This window comes from Haemaphysalis longicornis, unplaced genomic scaffold, assembly GCF_048455015.1.
Source record: "Haemaphysalis longicornis isolate Haplotype H1 unplaced genomic scaffold, Haemaphysalis longicornis Haplotype H1 scaffold_5, whole genome shotgun sequence".
Lineage (NCBI taxonomy): Eukaryota > Metazoa > Arthropoda > Arachnida > Ixodida > Ixodidae > Haemaphysalis > Haemaphysalis longicornis.
This window is the reverse complement of record NW_027526385.1, coordinates 16,275,007-16,288,413: the sequence shown is the minus strand read 5'-3', so window position 1 is coordinate 16,288,413 and position 13,407 is coordinate 16,275,007. Positions and strand designations below refer to the sequence as shown.

Here is a 13,407-nt window from a genome sequence, read left to right as displayed (position 1 = left end):
ACGATGTGGTATTGCTGCTACCACCATGCTTCTAAATTCACGGGCACAACACAGACCGATCACTCCGCTCGAACTCTTAGCACAGCATGCAGCACGCTCGTGCAAAGACATGTGCAAGCAAACCTTCAACATGGCTGATACCGTTTAAAAAAAAACACCCAAACACGACAGAAGCTGCCCCTCGTTCTAATGCCTCGGTAACAAGAAAAAAAAAAACAGCGCAGAGAATACCGGCCAAACTATGGTTAGTCAGCCTTCTAAAAACATTTTGGACCCGCTCAGAAGATGACTACAAAAGGATCCACCTTACTCAGTTTTGGAAGAGGGATGCACACGCATTCACACACAATGAAAACCAATAAAAAGCGATAAATGCTGCAATCTTGAGAGTGAGGAATAAAATGTACTACAGCATACAAACATTCTTTCCGATAAAATGAATGCGGAAGCTGTACTGTTCAAATTGTGGAAAGGACATTGTTTGTTCCGCCACGTTTCACGGCTGCTCTTGACGGTTCGAAGTACATTATAGCATACGCCACAATAAAGATTTGTAGAACTGCCCACTCGAAGGCAGCGTTCTATTCCACAATTGCTAACGGTGTAATCCCTATGTAATGCATTAAGCCATGTATTAAACTATGTATTAAAGTTTATTTATTGCTTTTGTCGGAACCTTTTAGGGGCGAATCCCCTTTGGGGCTGGGCTGTTGGCTCCTCCTGTTGTCGCCGTCGGAATCGTCGTTTCATGTAGTTACGGTACTGAAACACCGAAAAAAAGACCACGCGAAATGTGGAGAGAGGCGCCATTACCTTCAGGCCAATGTTTATTTTGCGAAAATGAGGCGTCCATTCTTCCTGCGTGCTGGAATTGTTGCGCAGTCACCAGTACCATCCACCGGGCGGGATATTAGACCGTGGGAAAAGTCAGTTGCTCTCACGGCACGGCGCATCCATGGATGAAGCGCCACGAGCATTCACAAGGCGGGCAGGCGAGAACGTCCAGGAGAGCAAGCAGTACACTTCCCGAACATCAGCGTTCGACCGCTAGACGACTTCCACATGAACAACACCCTCCCCACGTGCACGAACTATATATCCAACGGACACAGCCAAAACAAAAGTGGAACCGTTCAATGGCCATTCGCCCGTGGATATCAGACTAGTCGAGCAATCTGTCGCCCTCGGTATAGCTGCCGGCCGTTGAACTCTCATCCCCCAGCGAGGCGACGACGCTCTGCAGTTCCGCCATCTGGACGCTGGCGTAGTGGTGGAACATCATCTTGACGCCGCGAAAGACGCCTATCTTCAAGGTAATCCGGTCCCAGAAGGCGTGCTTGTTGTTCCTCAGAGCCCGCTCGCACAGCCGCTCTAGGGCGCGGATCTCGTGGTCAAGTATGACGATCTGCCGGTTCGCTGCGTTCAGTTTCGCGTGGAGGGCGGCGATGCGCATCTCGAGCGCGTCGTCATCTTCGGGTACTTGCTTCGACGGGGTAACATCGCCGTCTTCGATGCAGGCTCCGTTTGGGGAGGCCATGTCGCAGCGACGTTCTGCCTCGGCGGGTGTCGGAGCTTCAACAACCTCGACGCGACTGCGAGCACTGCTTCGCCGGTGGGACGACACAGAGCGAGCTGCCTTGCCTTCCGCGTAGCAGCACAGAACTGGGAGCAACGCGCCCAACCACAATGGCTATGGATCGCGCAATGATCCGACTTGGCTAGATACATCTTTTCCGCCCCTTCTTCTTTCTTTTTTTTTTTTTTTTTGAACGTTCTAGTAAGTACCACGTCAGCGTTGTTAAGTTTAAGAAGTTTCAAGACACCTTATATATCCCGCGTATCAAAAAGCGGTCCGTGGTTGACCGTCTGCGCTGGGGGCAAACCATTGACAAACGCGGGTGACACGAGTTGCGCGGCTGATTACCACGATCCGCCGCTCCGCCGGTTCAGCTCTGGCAGGAAATACCGATTTCAGGGCTGCGCACTAAGTTCCCTTTTTCAGTTGTGCGCAGATGAGCGGTCACGGCCGCACATGAACGCGCCCGCCGACTGCCACCGGCACCGCGGCTCCTACACGCGTGACGGGTGCCTTTCCCGCGTGAATTTAGAAGTCAAGGTGGCGGATCAACGAGACGGACAGTCACGGGCCATTATTTTATTTGATCTCCGCCAAATTGTCACGACGATGATGACGACGACGGACAACGACCACGAAGAAGAAGAAGATGAAGAAAGAAGAAGAAGGCACGCAACTCTGCTTCACCACCGTGGCCTCATTCATTTCGGAGACGGCTCGTCTGCCGTGCTAATATTATTCCGATCAAGCTGACTTTGGTTTTGCTTTCTCGCTCCTCTCTCTCTCACTCTTTTCCCTATCTCTCTTCAACATACGTACTAAATCCTATCTTCCGCTTTACTGCTTTACCTTATCTCATCCTTTTTTGGTGAAAGAAAACTCGTCTTGGCCAATTCCCTTAAATGGGTATGCGGTGGTTATATGGGCTACCACCACCACTTCGCCGGTGCACATGCACGCCGGCAAGCTTCGGGCAACTGTAAAAATATCTTGTATTGTCGCTAGCGGACGACTAGATATTGTGGACGACCTACAGATACTCGGTCCCGAAAAACATAAAGCTTCTCTTGGCGCCGTTTCGATTGCTGTACGCGTCGCCTAGTTTCTGGGGGCGTTTCAGCGGCAGTTTTCTGTTTCTACGTACTAACTTCCAGCAGCAAAGCATAAAAGCTGCAACATCCTAAAGTACGACACAATTCACCATGCGTGAGCGGTAGCTTATTTTAAGATATTTCCTGACCCGTGTATGGTAAAATGTACGGCTCTAATAACAGGCTTTAACGCGCCGACGCAACGCAGGCGATGAGGCGCGCCGTAGTGGAGGGCTCCGGATTGATTTCGACCACCAGGGGATCTTTAACGTGCGCCGAAATCTCGTACACACTGGCGTTTTTGCTTTTTGCCTCCATCAAAAAAGCGGCCGCCGCGGTCGGGAATCGAACCCATGACCGCGGCCGGGAATCGAACCCGTGACCGTGGCCGGGAATCGAACGGCGGCTCACTGGCTGATCCGTTGCTCAACAGCGCAACGCCTCAGCCAGTGAGCCACCGCGGCGGATTACAAGAAATGGCGTAAAAAGAAATAACGCTGCACTGGTGCGCGAGTTGTGTTTTTTTTTTCTTGGCCATTTTTTCGTTTTGTTTTTTCTGTTTTGACGTGTGGTGAAAAAGCTGCAAAGCTCAATGTTAATACTCAGTTTGCTGTTATGAATACCGCAGGACTGTGTATATTTGTAACGCGTTATCAGCTGCTGCATGTGCGGTGCGGGCAAACTTGCGGTGATATAAACGTGTTGACATTGCCATATGGTGCACAGAAGCACGTGCATTTTTTTTTTTTTTTAGAACCGGCACAAAAGGCGTTTGATAGGCAGGACAGGCACTGAAAAAGCCAAGGCGATGAATTGGATCGGCTATGTCCTAATCAAAGACATGCCGCAGTACAATAAAATGATCCGCGGTTTCGCTTTTACAGCAAGGAGCACGAAGACCGGAGGGGGTGATACCGGTGGCAGTATTCTGAGTTCGTCCGTTTCAAAAATGTCATTTTCGCGTCGGTTTCGGTCGTGACGTAGGTACACCTACGTGGCCTCTTCTGACCAATGACAAGCGACGAAAGCGACGCCTTTCCTTGCTTGTGCTACTGCCCACCTAGCCGTCTTCTGTCAGCTAATAGGGCTCGCTCGAAAGGGACACTTCAGCGCAGACGTGAAATGGACAAAACTGAGAATTATGCCCCAGCGCGATGCCTATAATATTGACGCTTGGGTATCCTACACCTGATAGTGGTTAACCTAACCTCGCACTGGCGGGAGAGACACAACCACGAGTCCAAAGTACGATTTAAATGGATATAGCCGTCAAAGCAGGTGATAGCACATTCGCGTGTTCTCCGACATAATGCTCACATATCGCGACAAGCACGTTTCATTCATGCATGCGTATTGCGGAACCCAGCAAACGCAGTCTCCGCTGCAGTGAAGCCACGTGGCGCGAATATCGTCACTGCATGGACTCGTTTCCCCTGCCTTACCGCAGTCAATATGGTAAGCCCACACACGCGCGCTCGCGCACAAAGGAAAGACGGAAGTCGGGACCCGCCGCGCACGGTGGCTCAGTGGCTATGGCGTTGTGCTGCTAATCCCAAAGACGCGGGTTCGTTACCCGGCCGCGGCGACCGCTTTTCTGGTGGAACCCGAAAAGCGAAAAAGAAAAAGGGCCATTGCCGCCGGGAGCCCAAGGGCCCAAGGGCCCTTGGGCTCACTAGCGCACAGCCTGATATAGCCACTGAGTAACCGCGGCGATATCATCTTTTTCTCTCTACGACGCTTTCTCTCTTGTTCGATTACTATGGTAGATAGGCTTAGCCAATTATCTTTGCTAGCCTAAATGCACGCTATTAGTTGTACTATATTTCACTACTTACCTAATCGCTACTTGTTTATAAACACCATTCAAATGGACCAATTACCAATAAAATAGACATTTTTGTTTTTCGCCTCCATCAGAAAAACGGCTGCTGCAACCGAGATCGAGCCCGCGTCTTTGGCCTCAGCAGCGAAACGCTTGCACTGAGCCACCATCGATGGCCATCTTTTGATTACTGTGACAGAGAGGCTTAGCCTAAATGCAGTTTATTAGTTGGAATACGCCTTATTAACGCACCTCACTGCTACTTGGTTAATTACCATGCGCAAGTTTATCCTGTAGCGCGGAGCACACGATCCTAACACAGGCCGCAACCGCTTTGCTAAGTTCACCGTTAGTCACCTAGAATCATCGCCGCGGTGGTCCAGGAATTCCGTGCTAGAGCCACCTTCTAGAGGACCCTGGTTCAAACACCACCTAGCACGAAAATTTACTCAGTTTACCTTCTGCAAACTTCTAGTTTGTTTATACGAGCTGTCCCGAGCAACGCGGCATCATTCCAAGAATCCACTGGCGGGTTCTTATTTATCCTCTCAGCACGTCGCCCATTTTTATATCATTAGTCCGCCAGTTAGCGTGCCATGGAAGCCCGATGTTTGACCAATATAGCGAACTAATGCTTTCGCGGGAAGATTGTGGCGGGAATATGTCAAGTGGACATCGTCAGGCTTAAGATAAAGATGTCAAGTGACGAGCTTTACGCGAATTTTGCCGGGAACAGGTCACGGGTACTCCCTTTACGTGATACGTGTCGTGGTTACGGGACTTAACGTGATTTCGGTCACGTGACTGCGTGGCCATACGAGCGGCATTTAAGTTACGTGATTTGGGCACTTGTTACGTGACTTGGGTTATGTGATCACGAAAGCGGTGTCTAAGATATATAGGCTCGGATGGGCGCAGCCATAGCGGGAGGTTGCTACGCAACGCAAAGCGGCGCACAGCTGGGCTCAGTTTTCTGGTAACGCTCCACGGTGGAAGTAAAAGCTTACTCCGCTGTCATAAGCAAAGAGAAAAGACCATACAACATGGGGGGTGGGGGGTGCCGCCATTACAGTCAGGCCATTCTTTATTCCGCCAAAGTGGGGCGTCTATTTCTTCGTCACACTGTAATTACTGCACGGTCGTCAGCTTCAGGGCCCACCGGGCGGGCGACCAGCATGCTGAAAGCAGTGCCAGAGGAGGCCGCGGCCGAGCTTTCACGGCAGAACGCCGGCAGACGAGACCGTTCAGACGAGCCACGCGCTTTCGCGGTCGATCATGACACGACTTCCACGCGAATCGTCTCTATCCCCACATGCACAAACACTATATATCCAACGGATACCTGATACAGAACATAGAGTAGTGCAAATGGCGTTCGCGCGTAGTGCAGAAGACTATTCCTGCACTCTGCCAGCCACAGAATAGCGACGGGCCACAATCTTCGCTTCCAGAAGGGCGACGACGTGCTGCAGTTCGTCCAGGTTGGCGGTGATGTAGTGGTCGTACATCATCTTGACGCCGTTCAGGATGGACATCTTCATGCGGATGCTGTAGCGGAGGGCGCTCTTGTTGTTCCTCTCGGCCCGCTTGCAGAGCCGCTTCAAGTCGCGGATCTGGTCGTTGAGCAAGACGAACTGCCGGCACGCCATGTTCACCTTCGCCTGGAGAGCGGCGAACCGCATATCGAGCGCGTCGTCATCGTCAGGTGCCGGCTCCGCCGGGGCGACGCCACCGTCTTCGATGCAGCCTCCGTCTGGGGCGGCCATGTCTCAGCGAAGTTCTGCTCTCTTGGCCGGGTGTCGGAGCTACGGCAACCTCTACGCGACTGCGAACACTGCTTCGTCGATGGGGTAACACGGAGTCAGCTGCCTTGCGCCTACAAGCCCAGAAGTGAGAGGAACGGGACCAGTCACAACGGCTATGGCTCGCGCAATGATCCGACTCGGCTAAATACACCTTTTCCGCCCCCTCCCCCTTCTTTATTTTCTTAACGTCCTAGTAAGCACCACGTCAGGGTTGTTAACTATAACACGTTTCGAAACACAGCATAAATCGCACGTATCAAAAATCGATCCGCGGTTGGCCCTCTGCGCTGGGGGCAAGCCATTGGGAAACGGTGGAAACTACAAGAGCTGCGCGGCTGATTAGCACGAGCCGCCACTCCGCCGGTTCCACTGTGGCGGGAGAGCCCTCTTTCAGTGCTGCGCACAAAGTTCTCTTTTTCAGTTGTGCGCAGGTGAGCGGCCACGCCTGCACACGAACGCGCCGACTGCCACTGGCGCCGCGGCTCCTACACGCGTGACGGGTGGCTTTCCCGCATGAATATGGAACTCAAGATGGCGGATGGACGAGGCAGCCAGTAACAGGCGACTATTTTATTAGATACCTGCGGAACAATAACGGCGAAAAAGAAGAACACGCGCTACCCATCTTCCCCACCGTGGCCTTCGCTGGTGCACGCATGCACGCATGGGCGAGAGCCGGACAAATGTTTTCGATTGCTGCTGTGAATATGGGGATTTAGCGGACGGTTAGATATTGTGAACGACCTTCTACTTGGTCACAAAAAACGGTACATAAAGTTTTTTTAGGCGCTGTTTCGATTGATATATCTGTCGCGTAGTTTCTTCGTTCACGCGTATCGTTTAACATGAAGCTGTTCGACGGCATTTTTTTTATTTCTACGTACTAACCTCCACCAGCAAAGCATAAAAGCTGTATACTTCGGAAAATATGACGCAATTCACCATGCATGTGCGGTAGCTTATCCTGAGAACTTTCCTTTCCAGTGTATACGGTGAAATGTTTGGTTGCAATCACACAATTTTCTGAACAAGACATGTAAAACAAAATAACCCTGCTCTCGTGTTCAAGTTTTTTTTTTTCTTGGCCGTTTTCTTGTTATCTCTGCCATGTTTCGACACGTGATGAAAAAGCTGCACCGCTCCAGCGTACGTTAACGCTCAGTTTTCTGTTGGACAGGGCAGCCAACTTTGTATATTTGATACCGGTTATCACCTAATGCCTGTGCGGTGCGCGAAAACTTGCGCTGATATAAAAGTGTTAAAACTGCCATATGACGCATGCAGTGGACGCAAAAATCGCGTAAGTGTTAAGTTCAACTTATGCCGCCCGTGAAGCGCCAAATATTGCCTGGTGCACAGTGAAATTCCTGATCTCTCTATGCGAGTAATAGCGTTTTATGAAATGTGTAATTTTTTTAGAGCTGGCACAAGAGGCATTTGACAGGCAGGATAGGCACCGAAGAGTAAGGCCAAGGCGTCGATATGGAGCGGCTAAGCGATGTTTTCTAATCAAAGAAAGACTGCTGCAATACAAAAAAAAAAAAAGATTTTCCATTCACGGTTTCGCTTTTACAGCAACGAGCACGAAGACCGTAGGGGGTGATACCGGGGGCAGAACTCTGAGTTTGTCCGCTTAAAAAATGTCCCAGTCGTGACGTGGGTGATCTTGCGAGGCCTATATGCGCAGAGGCCGACCCCTTCCCTTGCTTGTGCTGTGTTTCAGCCGATCATCCTCTGCCAGCCAATCAGGTCTCGCTCGAAACGGACACTTTGAAACGGGACCCGCCGCAGTGGCCCAGTGGCTAAGGCGTTGTGCTGTTGAGTTCAAGGACTCGGGTTCAACTACTAGCCGCGGCGGCCGCTGCTCTGATGGAGGCGAAAAGCGAAAACGCCCATGTGTTCGAGCTTTCGGCGCACGTTGAAGATCCCCGAAGCTGATCAAAATTAATCCGGAACCCTCCACTGCGGCGCACCTCGTCGCCTGTGTAGCGTCGGCGCGTTAATCCTTACAATAAATCAAAATCTATCACTTTGAAATGGACATGAAATGGACAAAACTGGAAGTTCCGCCCCAGCACGACGCAAATAAAAGTGGTGTTTGGGTATTCTACACCTGACACAGGTTAATCTAACATTGCAGCGGATAGGGCTCGTCACCCTATATTCCTCGGCCGCTGCCAATGTTAACAACCGGTCCAACAGAACACTTTCTCCAACGGAAGGACGATCTGCGTCGCGCCACACGTGCCCTCACCCCACCGTGTGGAACGGACCTCCCCCGTAGACTTGCTCGCTGGGAAGAGGTTTTGCTGCGCAGACTTCGCGTTGGAGTGGCGCTTTCACCTGCTGTGACCCTGGCGTTGCCACCATGCACGCTACCATGCCCCATTCGATGACACCTGCCCCTTCTGCACAGCTCCTGCCGAACAAGCTGATGCGGATCATTTAATATGGGCGTGTCCTTCACTGAACTCAGCCAGAAAGCGACACCTGAGAGGCACAGGCCTCCATCCTGGAAGACCCCCCGACCTCCAGCGGTGGCTCTGGGGAACCCACCACTGCTCCCTTCTTGCCTTCCTTCGAGAGACGGGTGTCCATCATGCCCTAAACAGGTTACTTTTATGCCAACGGGCACTCTATCGCAAACAAAAAAAAAATCGCGCCAATCCACCCCGTGAATGTGGATGGAAAGCAAAGCTGTAAACAGCACCCATAACGATTACCCATGCGACGTCACTTAAATTCACTCACATCGCTCTACAAATAGCAAAACCAGAGAGAAACGAAATGCACTTAAAGGGAAGGTGAAGCGGTTTTAGAAATAAAAGAAAAGTTGACTGGCAGCAAGTACACATTCAATAGTTCATGTGTACGAAATATTTTCGCAATACATGCAACAGAAGCGGCGCAATGAGCAAACAAAAGTGGCCCTATGCCCCGCCCCCATCTCGCCGCGCGATGCCGGAAGACCGAAGAGCGCGGGCGAAAACCGGCTGAAAAACGTCATACCTGGACTTCCGGCCGGATCGGCCGCATCGGCCATGCTCTTTTCGCCGTGTTTCCTTGTGAATGATACTTGTTGTTGTTGTGGTTGATAGCACTCATTTGTACAATTTTCGTGTTCAAAAGGTATGCATGAACGCCAAACGAGGCATACGTTATCATGCCGTATTCCTAAGCAGAATAATGCCACGCCGGGATGCTTGATAACATACGGAACCGACAGCCGAGGTGGCTGTGCTTGATGACAGAGAATATATACTACACTACGTTAAATACTTTGTAAACCGCTTCAATGCGTTTTGTTTTTTTGATACGACGGACGTGAATGTTCACATTACATTGTAGATTTAGGAAGGATGGGGAATATTGCTGTACTTTGGCCGGGGATGTTTCGTTCCATTCCAGAAACCAAGTCACATTTGTTCAGGAAATACTTGTTTCGTTAAACGCGTCGGTTTTCTTTCCCTATGGGCTCAGGACAGTGTTCAAAAAAACAATTTTTTGGCGAAACTAAAACAAGGGGCCAATCCTGATAGAAGTTTTCTCCCGGCTAAGAGGTAAACAGTATTCCTACAAAGTAAAAGAACCAAGACAACCAGATTACTTATTTTGCAAGTATACATGTCATGATAAGGTGATGTTTGTCTGGAATTAAAAAAAAAAAACCCTCCGAATCACCACCGTGCCATAATTTGTGCTGACTGCGGGGGCCTAATTTTTTGCCCAAGATTCCGTGTGGCTGCATATTATAACCTGGAAAGCACTTGTTGTCACTGAACCTCAAGTGTGTTCCAGTGATAGTCGGTGATATACATATAATGATGATACTAAAAAAATTAGGAGCGAAGAGTAAATATACGGCCTCTGTCCGACTAGCGCGGTAAATGCTTAAATCTAGAAATGCTGAAACAGGCCAACGATTCATTATCACAAACGTTTGGTCATTGTTACCGTAACTGCCTTGCCCGACTGGTCTGTTAATTATAACGAGGTGGCCGTAATATTGTAGCAGAATGCGCAACGCACAAGCGAAAATCAAGCCCTACTACAGCCAATAATGCTGAGCAGGCACTAGTATGCTGCAGTGTTTTCAGAATAAATGCATGTGAAGCAGTAAGACGCCACTCATCGAAGTGCAGCTAGCAATCGCGGAGGCGCCGTAGCGCCGCTGCCGAAATGGCGCGCGCGTGTGGGTCTGTGTACGGGGATGAGTAACGGGGCTGGGGTGGGCGACAACGAACAAAGGAAATGCGGAAGCAGAGTCTGCTTGTTGGTTTATGCGTTTACCGGCAAGATGTGTCTCGCATATACGTTTACAGCGCATGAACGCTATTTTTTCGCGCAGTGCACGTACGTGCTTTTCGCTGGTAGATTGTTTATAAAACGCCCATTATTCTTCGGCATAAATGGTTTTGTGTATAATAAGAAACAGTTAAGGCAGCACCTAATATTAACAGAAGGTATAAAATCACCCTATGCTGGTTGCCTAATTCAAAATTATTTTGATGGAACCCACTAGTCGACGTCACAGTCACTGCTTTGGTGTTCTCTGTCGTGTAAAGCAAACTTAAGCTCCAAGATAATTGAACCAACAGCACGGGAAATTATAAAACAAACTCCCAGTCATGCGCGAAAATTAGACTGCGAGCTAAATTGCCGCAAAGGCAACCGCGCGATCGTTAGCAATGCTTCCGACAACCCGCGCGGCCGAAAGGTGTCCTCCTTTGACGTCATGACGGGCGCAACCAATCAGGGGAGTCAAAAGACGAAAAGCGCGCGTCTTACAAACTGGGCCGCGCTTTTTGGAAGATAAATGCCACTTGGAATCATGTACGATAAATTTCAATGTGATATTCGGAATCAGCGCGCAAGAAACTATATAACTGTTAATCTAACTCAATTTTTTTGGAAAGCGCTTCAGCTTCCCTTTAACCACACCATTTATTACTTCAAAGAGATATTCTTGTTAAAGTTGCATCAATGCACGAAGCATTAACGGTGTTTGGTTGAGTTGTATTGGTGTAGCACAAGAGTGGAAAGTTTTTTTTATAAAATTAAAGTATGCTCCTACCCTGTGTTATATGATCTGTCTTCTCCGTCTCTGCGCCGTGGACGGAGGCGACGAGATTTGTAGCAGAGAAGGAGGAGGAGGAAGAAATACACTGTTTAGATTTCTGAACGGCCAGAGTGCTGCCGTGGGGAGTGATTCCTTCTTCTGTGGGGCCCATATGCAGTCCGCGCGGCCTGTATTCTTTCCACCCGCTGAAGCTGGGTAGGTAGAAAGGGCCTGGAGAGCAGCATCTACCATTGCTCTTGTTGGGTAGTTGACGGAAAGAGAGGAGGGTGCTCAGGGCTAAAGTCGCACACCTCGATTACGGGACGGAGTGTTCCTACTTCTGAGCAAAATTTACATTCAGCGTCGTAGCGATTTGAATACATTAAGTGAAGACGCGTAGGCTGTGGGAAGGAGCCTGGATTGTATGAGCCGTAGGGTAGTTTGTTGTTCTCTGGAAAGGTCAGGGTAAGGCGAAGGTACGGTCTGTCCCAGAAGGCGATAATGCTGGGTTATCTCCCTGAACCTGATAAGCGGGTGGTTGTCCTCGTGCAGCTCCATAGCACGTGAAGTAAAAGCGCAGGCTTGTTGGGTGGGCGTATTTGTGGCCCTCCATTAAAGCGTGAGGGGGTGTCGAGATGAGCTGAATGGAACCATTTGGGGAGTGGCTTTTTAGCACGCGCAGTGCAGGTCAGGACACCTAACCGTACTGCTAATTCCAGTAGGCTTGCTGGGAATCGATGACAACTCTCCGAACCCCTGGTTCAGCGAGAGCCAAGGTGATGGCTGGCTCTTCTGCTGCCATCATTTCTTGGGTCCTAAGCAAGGTACACGGAAGGAGGTTGCTTCTGGAGGTAGCCACGATGATGGCGTATTGCTGTCCTCGATGATTGGAGGCGTCTGTTTAGATAACTGCATGATCCATTCCCCACCGAGGGTGGTGTTTAGCGCTTGAGCCCGTGCTTTTCGGTGACCCTCGTCATGTGAGGCATTCATATTTCTAAGCAAAAGGAGCATCTTTAGTTTTAGTCGCCAAGAGTCTTGGAGTACGTCAAGCGGAGTGACATTCTGGGCTGCCCAGCCAATCTGGTGAAGCATGCGGTTACCCATCGTAGTTCTGAGTTGGACCTTCTGGTTAGAAAGATGGCCTTCTATCAGCTCTTCAACCGTGTTGTGGAGCCACGTGCTAAGCAGCCTCTGTGTGGACGCACTCATGAGAAGACCAATGGCCTGCTCTACCGCCTTTCTAATCATTATATAAAGCATCTCTATGTCTTCATTGTCGAGAAGAAGACAGGGGGTTTACGTAAGTAACTCTCGAGAGGACAAAAGCTTCAATTATTCGAAAGGTGCCGGATTCCTTTAGGCCTCGCTTCTTGGTAGCAACTCGCATGATCATGTGTATGATTTGATTAATGCTGTTTTTGAGGCGCTGCAAGGAGACGTCACTCTTGGTGTTAGCCTCGAGATGTAAGCCCAGGATCTTGATGCTGGGGCTTATAGTGATGGCCTGGCCATCAAGGAGTATTTGAATCTATTTCTTGGTTTGGCGTGAGGGTGGACGACAAGGAGCTGTGATTGTTTACGTGAACACTGGAGGCCACAGGCTTTAGCACATTGGCGTACTAGAAGTCAGATGCCATGCATTGGTGTGAGCTTCTTTTAATTTTTGTAACTCTTAGCACATGAGCAAGGTGCGCACAGGGCCGCTAGACGGGCGTGAGTGGTGTCGTGACGCTTTCACGTGGCATTCAGCGAGAACGCAGGGGGTAAACCCGTAGATGTGCTTGGTGAGTACACCACCTGTCTACCCATTCCTCGCTTGGGCTCGTAGCTAAATCGGTAAGACAACGGGCTCTTGCTTTGTTAGTCTATTAGTTCCAGGTTCGATTCCCGGCGGTGCCGGTAAATTGTTTTGCTTGTTCGCTGGAGTTTTCTGGTGACACCAACGGTCGCGAAAGAACCCTTGGGGGGTAGAGGTAAAAAGCTTTGCTTTAAAACCGTTCTGCTGCTGACGCCCCTGTTGCACTGAGCGGGAAAAACGGTCAGCTAAAACT

At 50.0% G+C, this 13,407-nt stretch overlaps 2 protein-coding genes across 2 annotated transcripts in view; both read right to left on the bottom strand.

The window, feature by feature from the left end:
• Positions 1-13,407, bottom strand: part of LOC144137919 (uncharacterized) — a 510,196-nt gene that overhangs the window by 407,075 nt on the left and 89,714 nt on the right. The gene's annotated exons all lie outside the window — the stretch shown is intronic.
• On the bottom strand, positions 5,547-6,674 carry LOC144139069 (uncharacterized). The gene has a single exon (XM_077671554.1). The coding sequence runs from the start codon at positions 6,253-6,255 to the stop codon at positions 5,884-5,886; it is 372 nt and encodes a 123-aa protein (XP_077527680.1). The 5' UTR covers positions 6,256-6,674; the 3' UTR covers positions 5,547-5,883.

Bases quoted from the DNA above. Each gene is read 5' to 3' on its own strand.
- LOC144139069 (XM_077671554.1), bottom strand. From the start codon at position 6,255: ATGGCCGCCCCAGACGGAGGCTGCATCGAAGACGGTGGCGTCGCCCCG.